We start from the raw sequence: 14,337 nt of genomic DNA, 5'->3' as shown, positions 1-14,337 counted from the left end.
AAAACCGTGTAGACCGTACCCTAAGTAAAGCGGATAATTAAAATAGAGCGTACATAAATAAGGGGATGTTCTGGGTATATGGTGACCAAGAACGAACCCACCACGAGGCAGAACCATGCTGCCATGCTTCCGACCTAGAGTTTCGTATTTATACCTAAAAAACGGCAAATACGGGCTCAGGGCCGGAAAAAAACCAACCAACAATAAACACTGAGTACTTAACTTAGCTGCTGCGATGGCTGCACGCTCCATGGTAAATAAATCCAACGAAAGGGCACAAAAAACACAGAGAGAAAAAATGGCACGTGTGAATCGTGTGCGCTAACTGAAAAGGATGGCCACCAGAGGCGCAGCAGTCGGCAGCATGGGATGGAGTAGTAGTAGTACTAGCTGCCCACTCTGTGGGTCGGCTCCCCTCTTGGAGGGATTTTGTAGTGGGAGAATTCTATTGGCATTTGGCTCGTGGTAGTGGTCTCAACTCGCCATAGTGTTCATACCGACACCCTCCTCTTGGAGGGTGAGCGAGGTCAGTTTATACTGACCTTTTTTTTTTCTTTATTTATTTATTCTCTGTATGTGTTAGTACATTTACCCTAGAAAAAATAGATTAAAGGATATTTCGCGCAGCGACACGAGCTGAGCCCAGAAATAAAACTTTAATTACAAAATTCATAATGTCGTATTTTAAAGAGATGCAAAAATGACATTTCCATTTTCACTTGTAAGGATAATTCCTCTTTCTTACTGAGATGAGAGAATTTTTATGGTAGATGCACGTGTTTATTATATTTTCAAATGATAATAATAATAATAATAATAATAATAATAATAATAATAATAATAATAATAATAGAAGTAGTAATAATACGATAACTAATTTCAAAAGAAAATTCTTCCCTTCGTCTTTTTCTGTATCAATTTCCCCACCTCATAACTCCAGTGACACTCGGAGCTTAACAATGCCATACAATGGTCAACGAATTTAATGGTTTTATGTAATCTCTCTCTCTCTCTCTCTCTCTCTCTCTCTCTCTCTCTCTCTCTCTCTCTCTCTCTCTCTCTTGTATTTTATTGAAAATATACAGTAATTTGTGAATACACAGTGTTGCACATGAAAAAAGTAAATTAGTGATAATTTTAGAGATACGGCCCTAAGAAAAATTGCAAATTAGTGAAATTTTCCCTGTGGACATGTTTTCAAGAACGTCGTTCCGGCTTACGACGATTTTCGGGTTACGACGCGTCTTAAGAACGGAACCCCCGTCGTAACTTGGGGGACTGCCTGTAATACATTTTCATACACATTTTAAACATAAAAGCATGAAAACTCTTAAAAAACTGAAGTTTCATTAAGAAAATGAGTTATAATTAGCTCCCAAATTAATAAGATATAACCAACGTGAACTCTTTGTAAATGCATTTTTTGGAACAGTGGTGTACAAGGACCAACATGAAAATACATCCTCTAATAACGCAGGGGCAGTTACAAAATCTGCTTTTGTATCATATATATGTACAAAAATAAAAATACCCAATACATAATATATTTTCATACACATTTTAAACATGAAAGCATAAACATTTATAAAATCGACATATCGATTGTTATATATGAAGATTTTAACTAAATTTTCGGAAGAGCGGCAGGCAGGGGCTGAAGGGCAGTTTCAAAAGCTGCCTTTGTATCATATTTATGTACATAAATAAAAATACCTATTCATAATACATTTTCTTACACATTTTAAACATAAAAGTATGAACATTTATAAATTGACACATGGATCGCTAAATTTGCACTTTTTTAACTATATTTTCGGAAGAGCGGCAGGCAGCGACATAGAACAGTGTCATGGGCATTTAGTTTACCTTAATACCTGTGTAATAACTCTCAATAAAAATGTTTAATATCATTTGCATAACCTTTACCATGGTCTGAACGGTATTTCTACAAATGTATGTACTCATTAGACAACGGCGCTTGCAGCGCTGTTAACCGAAAATTGTGCCGTAAAAATACATTAAAATACCTTATTTTTTTATGAATATTTTTGACGACCGCCATAAAACCGATTCGATGCTAAGTGATTGCGCCTCTAACCATGGGCCGCCTGTACTCTGATTGGACTATCTAAGGTAATAACAGTTGTGGATGTATAAAGGTTTCATGTATGGTATTGTGCCTTGTGTGAGAAATCTGTAGCACCCTTATTTTCGCTTTAGTGCAAAGTAAGGGTATCAAATTATGGTGCAAAGTATCAGTGTAAGAAATATAAAATATTCAGTCTTAACTTTATATTGATAAATTGCTGGATACATAATAATGTGTTATATCTGATTTATGTAAATAATTGTTTTGTTCATATCCCTACAGACACCGAATAGCTGAAATAAGCTTTGTCCTGAAAGCAATTGCAACATTATTATCCTCTTTAAAGAAAGCACCGGTAGAGAAAGGTAAGTTTTGCAGCATTTTATTCTTCAAGTAGCTTTGTATTTTCTTTTCTTTAACCTTATTTTCTTGAATGGGCTGAAAATATCTAGTATCCAATGGATCAAAATCCTAGTGATTAAATATTTACTACAGTTCAACCTCTTAGTTCTGGAACTTCATGGTCTGGCAACTCCCATGATCTGGAACTGTTTTCAATCAGCTGCCATTAGTTCTTGAGGGGCTGCTAGGGCAGTACCACATGTTGTAGGGGCTTTTTCTCCTCTTCACAATTGGTGCAGAATGATGGGTACAAATTTGGAGGATATTAAATGGAACTCTGACTTCTCTTAACCTAATTTATTACCTTAACTTACAGAACAGAAACTTACCTAAACTTATTACTGTAGTTCATCAGAACTTATCCTCCTATACCTATCATAATGTAACTTTTCCCCTCCCGACTATGGCCTCTGGGTCTTGTTCAGATTGTGAGTTAGCTTGCTAAAAATCAGCTAGTATTATTTCATCGATAGCCTTCCTACTGTAGAGATCATCACCTAGTTTTTGTTCCTTTCCAATTGCTGTTGAACTTTCTTTGCTGCCAGATCAGCACCTTTTAGGGTTTAGCATCGTGAATGGAGGAACAGGAAGAAGGGCGGCCTGACCAAGTGTTTTTGTTTCTTTTCTGCAATCTGGCACCTTTGCATTCTCTATAGTCCTTATTACCTCTCTGCCCTATCCTTTCTGTTTGCAACAGCTATTTTGATTGTTCCTTCTTATAATATTCTAATCCCTTGTTCTCCGAAAGAAAATCTCTGTTTGTACATTTTGCTTCTTCTAATTTGTTGCTCCACCGTTTATATGAAGGGGAGCTCCTCACTCTATGCTGACCCACTCATGCAAACTGCAAGTAAAAGATAAAACAAAAATTAATCAAACAATCATATACATACTAACAAACACATTCATAAACAAAACACTGGTTTAGTAAACATAAGTCTTCTCACAACCCAAATTTTCCATATGACCACCACACTCCATCTTACTAAAATAAAGGAAATCATATATATATATATTTTTTTTTTCAAAATCTCTTTCTCCTTACCCAATCATACTCTGGAACTGGACCTTGACTTTGGGCCCATGGCCTCTCATTCACCAGCTCTTCTTCACTCACTTCTACTTCAACCGAATTAGACTCTCCCAGTCTTGGTTCCAAACCATTCACACCAACCTCATTCCAACTTAGACGACTTACATCTTGATTCAACCTCACTAACACATGACAAGGCTTCTATCATCCTCTTCTATACTCTCGCCTAATTCTACCAGACTCCGACTCAAATTATCCAAAATTTCCCCACCTCACTCTCTAGCACTACTAACTTTCTCATTCACACTATATGTACCATCTTTCTCATGACTCAGTGTTGTTTCCAGTCCACCTAAATCTTGTGTATCTTCCACATTCCTTGAAATTGTCAAGTTTACTCCTTCCACATCCTTCTCAAATCCCTCAAAACCAAACAACTCAGCGTGTGTACTCTCTCCAAACAACCTAATAAAAGTACCCTTACTCTTTCTACTTCTTCTCCCGTAGACCTCTTTCATTCCACCACAGTTGGAGTAATTGTAATTGTAATTTAATTGAAATGTAATTACAGAATTTCGTGTACAGTGCCTCCTGGTTTTACATGTTTCACATTTCTGCTGTCCACTTTGTCGCAGAGTTTTGTGGAACACATTATTCATTTTTCCGCAGGGAACCTTCACTGCTTTGCAGATTTTTTCTATGGACCATATCTCAAAAAACTACTACTACAAATTCATTTTTTTTCATAGAGCAACATATTGCATTCGTGACAAGATACTGATTACTTATAATGTGGTTTTGTATCTATTAATCTCATTCCAGGTTGGGCAGCAGACTGAGCATAATAGGTGTACAATTTTTCTCTCTCTCTCTCTCTCTCTCTCTCTCTCTCTCTCTCTCTCTCTCTCTCTCTCTCTCTCTCTCTCTCTCTCTCTCTCTCTCTAAGGGTTATGTAAGATGTACGTATTTGAAATGACATTACTGTGAAGTGTTTTTGGATGATAGAGCATGTTAAGTGACATTTAAGATATTCACTAATTACTGGAAAGTAAAATGAAAACAATTAGTGAACATTTTAAATATTGTATATCATGCTCTATCTTCCAAAAGCACTTTACAGTAATATAATTTCAAATAGATCTTGCATTACCCTTGACCCCATCTTCACTGAGAAGCTTAACCAATTGTAAACATTGTGTTTGCTATCGAACCGATTTTGTTTGGTAATTTAGTAAATAAATACAGTGTTCACCCCATATTCACGGGGGATGTGTACCAGACACCCCAGCGAATAGCTCAAACCCATGAATAGTTAGAACTCCTTCTAAAAATGCCCGTATCTGCCTATCTTGAAAGTTTAAATGCCAAATGTATACTTAAAGTGTCATCCTTCATCAAATATACCATTGAATTGGTATTATTAATATAATTTCAAAGTCATCTTAAACATTTTGCCATTAGAAATATATAAACAGCCAAAAAGAGAGAGAGAGAGAGAGAGAGAGAGAGAGAGAGAGAGAGAGAGAGAGAGAGAGAGAGAGAGAGAGAGAGAGAGAGAATAACTCCTTACGATATCAGTAGATTGGAATGAACTTCTATAGGCAGCACTTCTTCCCCTCCCATAATTACATATATCTTTTCCAGAGAAGAGAGAAAGAGAGGGACTGAACAAATATGGTTGTCTATCAATTCTTTTGCTGAGAGAGAGAGAGAGAGAGAGAGAGAGAGAGAGAAAAAACCATATTTATACCTTATGTAACATCTTACATCAAATTTACCTTAAATTATTGTCATATTTTTAGGGCTTGTGCCTTGTATGATAAGGCGCCTATGAGGTAATGTTAGACTTGCGATAATCTTACGCTAAGTCGGTTGGTATTGCACTTCCATCTTCAATGTGTCTTGGGGTTTGTAGATCACTACGAAGTCGGGATTATCTTCTTTTTTATGACGACGATGTGTTAAACTCATGGTGAGGAGGTTCTTGTAGAAAACACGAAGTATAAAAATATATATATTCTTCTGAAGTTTTACATGCTGAAGATCAGATATGATTGTACAAGTCTTCTAATAACGATAGCTTGATCGCTTCTGCCAATGATGATGGCTACTTCTGTTCTCTCTACATGATAAAGCTTAGGTAAAGAGATACAGGTCTTCTAATGACGAGAGCTAACTCTGTTCTGCCTGTTCTACATCTCTGTTACAAGTTATGAAGGAACAGACAGTAGTTCGAACATATGAACATACAATCAGATGACATAGTTCATACGAACATACAATCAAAATGAGACACGCTACAGATCACGTAGGCCGTTTGAATTATAGGTCGCGGTAGTTGTCTCAACTAGGGAGCTTGGACTAATGTTTATAAACAATTGAATGACTACAGGTGACGGCATGTTATCTTAGCCTACTTTTATTGTATACGTCATCTTTAGCGTCTCTAGTCTGATCACATTCCTGCAAGCAATCTGGTTGACCTCTTTAGTTTTAGTCTTTTATATATATGGACTAACATTCCATATTTTTATTATGTAAACACTTACAACATTAGCTGCAGGTCCATACTTTACCAAACCAACTACTGAATATTACTCAAACTTGACTTGCATTTGACTTATAGGAGTGTGATACAGACACTATGTGAATATATATATAAGTAAATAAAAATTCATGGTGTACATGAATTGATTCTAGTAATAAAATATAAACAATGATATTGGTAAATAATAGTGATCACGTGATATATAATGATACAGTTTTTTCACTTCATCTCATTAAGATACATATGCTACAGAAAATACTAATGTACTCTGATAATCGCATAGAATAAAAATTAACATGATAAAGATCATATTTTAACTGATTAAAAATTTCATATATGAATTGATAAAAATTATTAATGTTTATGCTAACTGTTATATATCTGATTCATTAATCCATATACTAACTCATATATAACTGCAGATATTGGTAAGATAAAAGGTAACAGATTGATTATAGGCTACCTGAGTTTGTTTATACATGTGTATATGGATTCATATAATTATGATTGATATATGTGCACTTTAAATAGATTCCTATTGCGTACACGCAAAGATATATTTAGATTCTGTTATTTATGATCATTTATATAATAGATTCCTATTTGCGTACACGCAAAGATATATTTCGACTGTTATTTATGATCATTTATATATAGATACATGATACTTTATATATATAGGATACATGACCGAGGTAATACTACCACACATTTAACTAGCGTTCGAACAACTTTTCATCCATTACACAGTTCCAGACAACCACCTATAGCCAAATGAAACGGCCTATTTCAATGGTTAAAACAAGGGGAAAATTTGCCAGGGCGGGTCCAAACGTTCTATTTTGCGCTCATACTTATTTTCTGCATCCTAAGCTACGATTACGTTCGCGATGAATAAAAGCATCCCCAGCACGAGTCCTTCGCCAGCAAAGTAGAGTTGAATATCCTTCGGGTCGTAATTGTCGGAAGTATGTCCCTTTTGTAGTCGATTCCGACAGCCGCCGGACGTCCGCATTAAAACGAGATTAACGACGAGATACGGTGTCCGGCGAAGAAGTCCATGATGGTGCTTATTCCTTTCACATTGTAGGCGGTTGTTACCCGACTGCCGTCGTCCGCAGCGACGAACGATTTTTTTGAAGTTGCGATGTGAAACTCTCGTACGCAGGATACTGTAACAGGTTCCATTAATCAGCCTGCAAGTGAAATTATACCTTGTCACAAGGGCAAAGTAAATTCAGACGACATCCAAATACAGGGGAGGGGAGAGAGCCATTTAGACCAGACCTAAACCCACATGAATTCGCTGATATTTTGGAATTCAAAAGAGTCCGCTGTACAAACTTTTTTATCCATGGCATTAACAATGAGTGAACCTATCCAGGTCTATGATGACTGTAAAAATATCCTAATTATAAAAAATAAACAGATATCAATACGAATCCCAAAGAAAATTCGATATTACTGGTAGTAAAGTTACTAGACAAAGAAGTGGAAAAACGGAGGCTATTTGTAAGATTGCCAGGCAACATAAGAGTCAAAGAGAATATTAATCATGATTCTGTATTCTCTATGCTAACTGAAATTAAGTTGTGATAAAATCTGATCCTATGTGCCCTAACAAAAGTTTCATATTCAGTTTTCTCGCGCGCATCCTCTGAGGTTAATTTTTAAAAACTTTATTAATAGGTAGGAGATGCAACGAAAAAAAACCCACTATGTAACAATAATTTCTAAATAAACTTTGGGTTTTTCAAGAAAAATGTGACATTTTCCCATGAATGTTTTACTTGAATTGTAATAGGCTAATTTGCAAGTAAATATTTCATATACATATCTTGATACTTCTAAATGTCTATGAGGTTCAGAAAAAATTAATTCATTTTGTTGTTATAGAAATTCTATTTGCTTATTTTGTTTATTAATTTTAAAATGATTGCAACTCCTTAGTTGCATTGCGCATACGGATAGACACGTCTTGCCTTGCCCATGAGAAGTTCGGGCTAAGCATTCCTTTCTCCAGTCAATCTGCTTTGCAAGCGTGAGATGAAGCCTGTGCAAGCAGATATTTGAGGTTGAAGGAATCAATGCTGATACGGCAAACGCGACAGACCTTCTAGAACTGATGACGTCGTCACCAGCTTAAGAGTTACGTTACTTGCTGTAAGAGATACGACTTTAGGATAAATTTTTGTTTTTTTTTTTAAATCTCCGACCCACATGAAGAATGTCTGAAAAAAACAGTACCAAAATTGAACAATATATTAGTTTCATGTTGGAAAATCTGCATAATTGTAATTATGTTAAATTAAATATTCCTTATTCAAACTAATGAAAAAGGTTTCCATACAAATTCTATATATATTATTAGCCCTGTATAAGATTCATATAGGATTATTCCATAGATAACATTTTCACTTCTAGACTTCCTGACTTTAAAATCTCTTTTATTTTATTTTATTTATTTATTTTATTTATTATTATTATTTTTTTTTCCCATTGACTATGAATATAAATCACCGGACAGACAATATGTCAGTAGGTTTTGGATATGTGTTTGAATTTTAGCTTATTTTGTCATTCTAAAGCGTTAAGTTAGAGTTCAAATCTTTACGCATATAGTTTGGATATTTAATTAACCTGTGGTTACGTTTTGCTTATTGATTTTATCGTGATTCCTTTTTTATTATAATTTGTAACCCTCCGACTTCTTACGGAGTGTATTATATTGACTTTACTTGTATCCATATTTATTTTGTTTTTATTTTTTATATTTATTTATTTATATATTTCTTTTATATATATTTGATAAATTAATGGTTGGCTCGAATATGTGGAAAAGTGTTCTAGCGGCGTACCGTATAAGGCTACTTGCGGTATCAAGATATGAATGATAAAGGTATTTAAAAACCGCGAGAACCGCTATAATCCAGTTCGGATCCAATATCACGAGTTGTAACTCGTAAGACATTGACACTTTTTTATTTATCTCTTATTCTACCAAACCGATTGACTCTGGGTGATAAAATATATTATTGGTCTTTTCAATGGAAAGGAATTCCACAACATGTTAAGGAGATTATTATTGATTTACACCACCCGAGTCACAGATTATTATGTGTTGAATTCCATGTTTACTGATTTAGCACTCATAAATATTCGTAACGCACTCAATTGCGGTGTTTTGTTTTTAGTGCTATTAATTCTATATAACGTGTCAAGGAACTATTGACACTAAGAAGTGTTTATTCCTCTGTCAGACTCGTAATTCTGTTAATAATTCTACGTATATTCTTTCAAGGATTGATTTGGCACAGGATAGGCCCCTAAACTGACAGGTGTCTTAGTGTATCCCTTGTTTTCATGACACGTGTTACAATTAGTTATGTGCTTTTTATATCTGTAAGCATTGTAGGCCAGTAAAATAGTGATTGGCTTTCGTGACATAGTAGGGAACCCTGGATGACGGAATGCAACCAGTTTATGACGATTGGTATGAAAGAGATTATTACTACCACCTGGTCGTTAGTCATCTGCTGTGTTCTTCGGGCTTTTCCTCGTCACGGACCGACATATAATATTACATTTGATTACATTATTCTGATACATGTACTTTAAATATACTTTTGCTTTAGGGTTTCTGCTCGAAGTGTTTATTGTTTTTGCTTAGCCGCTGACCCTGTTTCCATTCGAAGTGTTTATTGTTTGGTGTTTATTGCTGCTGACTCTGTTTCCGTTCAAAGTGTTTATTGTTTTGGTTAGGTCTGTTGACTCTTGCTTTGTTCAGTTTGTAACAGTTCTGCGCTCCGACACAGATATTCAATGCTCGCGATCTCTTGGGTTAAGGAATTTTCTTGTTTAGATACGGTTTTAAACAATAGGCACGGATGTTTTCTATATCTTTTAGTCCAATTAATGGTTCTTTGCTGTATGGTGCGGGATTGCGGGATAATGCGTTAGCTATGATATTTGCTTTCCCAGGTAGATATCTTATCTTGGCTCCAAAGACCTGAATGATCATTTGTCACCGAGTTCCTTTTGGACTGTGATTAAAGCCTTTGAAAAACTCGGTAAAGGACTCATGTTCAGTAAGGACTTTATCAGGATAGCCATAGATTATGAACTTAAAATGTACTAGAGAGTTAAAGATATCTAGCCCTTCCTTGCCTATTACTGCATTTTTACTTTCAGAGGGCTTTAGTTTACGTGAATAAAAAGCTATGGAAAGAAACTGTTTATCATATTACTGAAGTAGTACCCCTCTTACCCTTGGTCTGAGGCGTCTGGTTACAAATAAAAAAAAATTCCTTATTTAAATCAGGGATTTTTAAGTTAGGTGAGCTGCATTATTCCGTTTTTAAGATATCGAACGCCTGTTGATGCTTTTTAGACCATAATAAATCTACGCTCTTCTTCGTAAGATCTGTTAAAGGAGCTGTCATGATTGAAGAGTTACATATTTACATATGATTGTAATACCCACTACAGCGCAAAAGTGCTGTATCCCCCTTTTACGTTAATAGGTACCGTAAAGTTATGAATAGCCGACACCTTACCATGGACTACTTTAAAACCTTGACTAGACACATAAAACCTAGATAAACATGTTCGGTTTTTTAAAAACTCACATTTAGATATTTTACTCTGAGATTATTTGTCTTTGTCTCTGTAGCACTAGCTCTACTTTATGTGAATATACTTCTAAGGTATAAGAAAAGATACAAGACCAACCATATAAGCATGTAGGGTATCCCTTAAAAAAGTCTCCAAACACTATATTATAATTGGGGCGCAACGTAAGCCGGAGGCATACGTAAAAATTGATAATGTCCCCTGAGTGTGCTGAAAACGGTATATGAGGTACAATCACTTAGGTAATGGTATCAGGTAAAAGCTTTTAAGTAAGTCCAAGCTGGTGAAAAATTTATTCTAACCTAACAGAGATAAGATGTCGTCGGTACATGGCACTGGAAACTATCGGGAGTCGTTTCCTTGTTTAAGCGACAGAAATCTACGCAGATACGCCAAGTCCGATCTTTTATGGCATGACGTTTGAGGGAAAAATTATATGGGCTTATTTGATTTCCTAATGACTCCTATTACTAACATTTTTCAACTTCGTCATTTATCTCTATTTTGAAATTTCATTGAGAATCTATACGAAGGTACGTAAATAGCTTTATGTTTGTCCTTAGACCGTGTTTGTGTTAAGTTACATCCATTTTTTCCAGAGATCACTCGCCAGTGGAGAAACTTCCTGGTATTCAGGTAAAAGATAAAAAAAATTTCTGCTGAATCACCTCTGCTTGAATGACTTTACGGATATTACTTTAGATAGATTATCAGAGAGATTCATCTACGACTGGTTGGGCGGGATTAAAAATTAGCAACAATAAAAAATGCGATATTTATAACTTCCGTATCACGATATGTATACGTTTGTGGATCACTAGATTTAACTTGTTGCTGCTAGTCACCGTGTCTAGGGCTTTGTTTCGCGGAACAATAAATCGTTATATTTCCAGTGTCCGAGAAGGATTAAAATTTCATTTCCCAGCAAAGTCTTTTACACGCACTAAGACATTCGAGGGTGCATGTTTCTGATTTTGCGTGCAAACTGCGACTGCGGTTGTGGGAGAATTCTGTTGGGTCATTTGAAACATGTTACGATTTATGAGACAAATGTATAGTTCCTCTATATAAGTTATTATTTGATTAACCTGTCTCTTTTTGTTCAAACAGATTTCAATATGTTGAAGGTTTATAGGATTTTCATTTGATAAACACGCCTTATTTTGCAGGATGTAAGATAATATTTTGTATACCCCTAGATGAATCTTACAATTACACTAGATACAGATCAATGTTTTTTATAACTATAGAGTATCTGTAAAACGCTCGCTTATCCGGACTTCTCATTAGGGAAGTTCGAACAACAGACGGTGAGTCCGTAAATACAGGATATTACGTGTACTAAAGGAATAAACAAGATATTCTAATTTTTACGGCGCGTACAGTCGGGCTTTATCCACCACTACTATAATAACTTACGTATTAAAAAAAAACAAAAACCTGCTCTGATTATTTATACGGTCGTGTGTTTCATAGGAAAAATCCTTTTTAATTCAAAAAGATATGGCATGTATGAACCAACATCGCTTTTCCCACTCTGCTAGAGTCGCTTATAGTGTGGAATTTGCTATGCTTTGAACACTCGGCCGATTTAACTAACCTTGACCGCTTGACTTGGTGACACAGTACCGAGTTTGCTTGTTTGATTCTGAAAGGGCTACTGTTTCTATTTCTTTTTTTCTGGGGAATAATTAGGATCCTTCTCTTTATTACCATCGGCAACGTATTGTGTTGTTTTTAGGCATTATGTTGCCTGGTTACGTATAAAGCAATGAATGACGAAACTATTAGGAACTGAGCGATTACTATTAAGACAAGTTATCTCTACTGTATTCAATATTAACTGTTTGTACTTCATTCTTTGCTAAAATTTGAAATAGTGAGGGATCCTGGTCAGTGCATTTAGCCTGATGAAAGTTTTTTACAGACATGTTATTCCTTGCAATCCAGCCATATTTTAAAAGTTAAGTTGAGTCATTGAGGGTTCGATATTTATTATAACTAAAAAAACTCAAGGCTAAAACTGCGATCGGGACTTTGCAAAGGAGCATTTATTGCCATGGCCCAAAATAGTGTTACCTCTAATGTATCTAGATTTGTACGGGTGTTCCACTTGTTTTTGTGTAATTTCTAATCAATACGGTGCTTAACGACCCTATCCCATGCATCTGTATAAATACAGACGTTCCACTGCGTAAACGCATATTCACTGTTTTAATATGATTTGTTACGTAAGGGATTAATAATCACCCAAAATGATAAAATTAACATAGTATATGATTATGATATTTCAGTAGAACTTATGGAAACAGACACTCAAAGATAAAAAACTCGCAGTAGCGAAATCTGGATGTAGATAATTTCTGTAAAAAAGTAAGATTAAGAATGTCTCGTAACTTCAGCCACAGGAATAACGAAATTCGACCTGCAAAGGAAACACTCAAAGTTACTCCAAATGAATAAAAAATTGTACTTAGCTTGCTTTTGTGGGAAGTCGGACGGTGTTCGATAACGACACACGGCCTTGGTCCTCCTTCTCTATTTAGCGGATGACCTGGTTTGGCTTCAGTTTCCCCCGTGCGTGTTGTTTCGATGATTCAAGCCCTTGAAAGATCCGATGCTGCAGACGCGTTCGGTTTGTTTCTTGAAGTGCCGGAAACGCTCACTAACATGTTTTCTTGAATGATTCTAATGAGAGACGAAGCTTGCGTTGCCGTAGGAAAAGGACACGTCGGTTTTGTTTCTTGAAGTTATTCACTAAACGATGATACTAGGTTGCTTGAAGAATCTCATGCTTTTCATCGTCGGTGAAGTTCTTGTTGTTTTTCTGAAGTCGCTCACTAAACGATGATACTAGGTTGCTTGAAGAATCTGCTGCTTTCGTCGTCGTTGACTTTCATGATTTATTTATTATTCTGTTTTATCTTCGGAGAAGTTGTAGAGTCCTTCTGGTACGCTTGCCACCACTTTTAGGGCTTGTTGCCTTGTATGATAAGGCGCCCCTATGAGGTAATGTTAGACTTGCGATAATCTTACGCTAAGTCGGTTGGTATTGCACTTCCATCTTCAATGGAGTGTCTTGGGGTTTGTAGATCACTTACGAAGTCGGGATTATCTTCTTGTTTATGACGACGATGTGTTAAACTCATGGTGAGGAGGTTCTTGTAGAAAACACGAAGTATAAAAATATATATATTCTTCTGAAGTTTTACATGCTGAAGATCAGATATGATTGTACAAGTCTTCTAATAACGATAGCTTGATCGCTTCTGCCAATGATGATGGCTACTTCTGTTCTCTCTACATGATAAAGCTTAGGTAAAGAGATACAGGTCTTCTAATGACGATAGCTAACTCTGTTCTGCCTGTTTCTCATCTCTGTTACAAGTTATGAAGGAACAGACAGTAGTTCGAACATATGAACATACATCAGATGACATAGTTTCATACGAACATACAATCAAAATGAGACACGCTACAGATCACGTAGGCCGTTTGAATTATAGGTCGTGGTAGTTGTCTCAAGCAGGGAGCTTGGACTAATGTTTATAACAATTGAATGACTACAGGTGACGGCATGTTATCTTAGCCTACTTTTATTGTATACGTCATCTTTAGCGTCTCTAGTCTGAT

General features: G+C 35.8%; 1 protein-coding gene across 1 annotated transcript in view; it reads left to right on the top strand.

Annotated features, from left to right (window-relative positions):
* The window catches only part of LOC135222605 (protein MON2 homolog), a 325,482-nt gene that overhangs the window by 294,062 nt on the left and 17,083 nt on the right, over positions 1-14,337 (top strand). Inside the window, 1 exon segment of the mRNA XM_064260699.1 lies at positions 2,372-2,454. Within this exon segment, the coding sequence (XP_064116769.1) occupies positions 2,372-2,454 (83 nt within the window).

Source organism: Macrobrachium nipponense, chromosome 8 (genome assembly GCF_015104395.2).
Source record: "Macrobrachium nipponense isolate FS-2020 chromosome 8, ASM1510439v2, whole genome shotgun sequence".
In the NCBI taxonomy this organism is placed as follows: domain Eukaryota; kingdom Metazoa; phylum Arthropoda; class Malacostraca; order Decapoda; family Palaemonidae; genus Macrobrachium; species Macrobrachium nipponense.
This window is presented reverse-complemented; position numbering and strand designations above follow the sequence as displayed.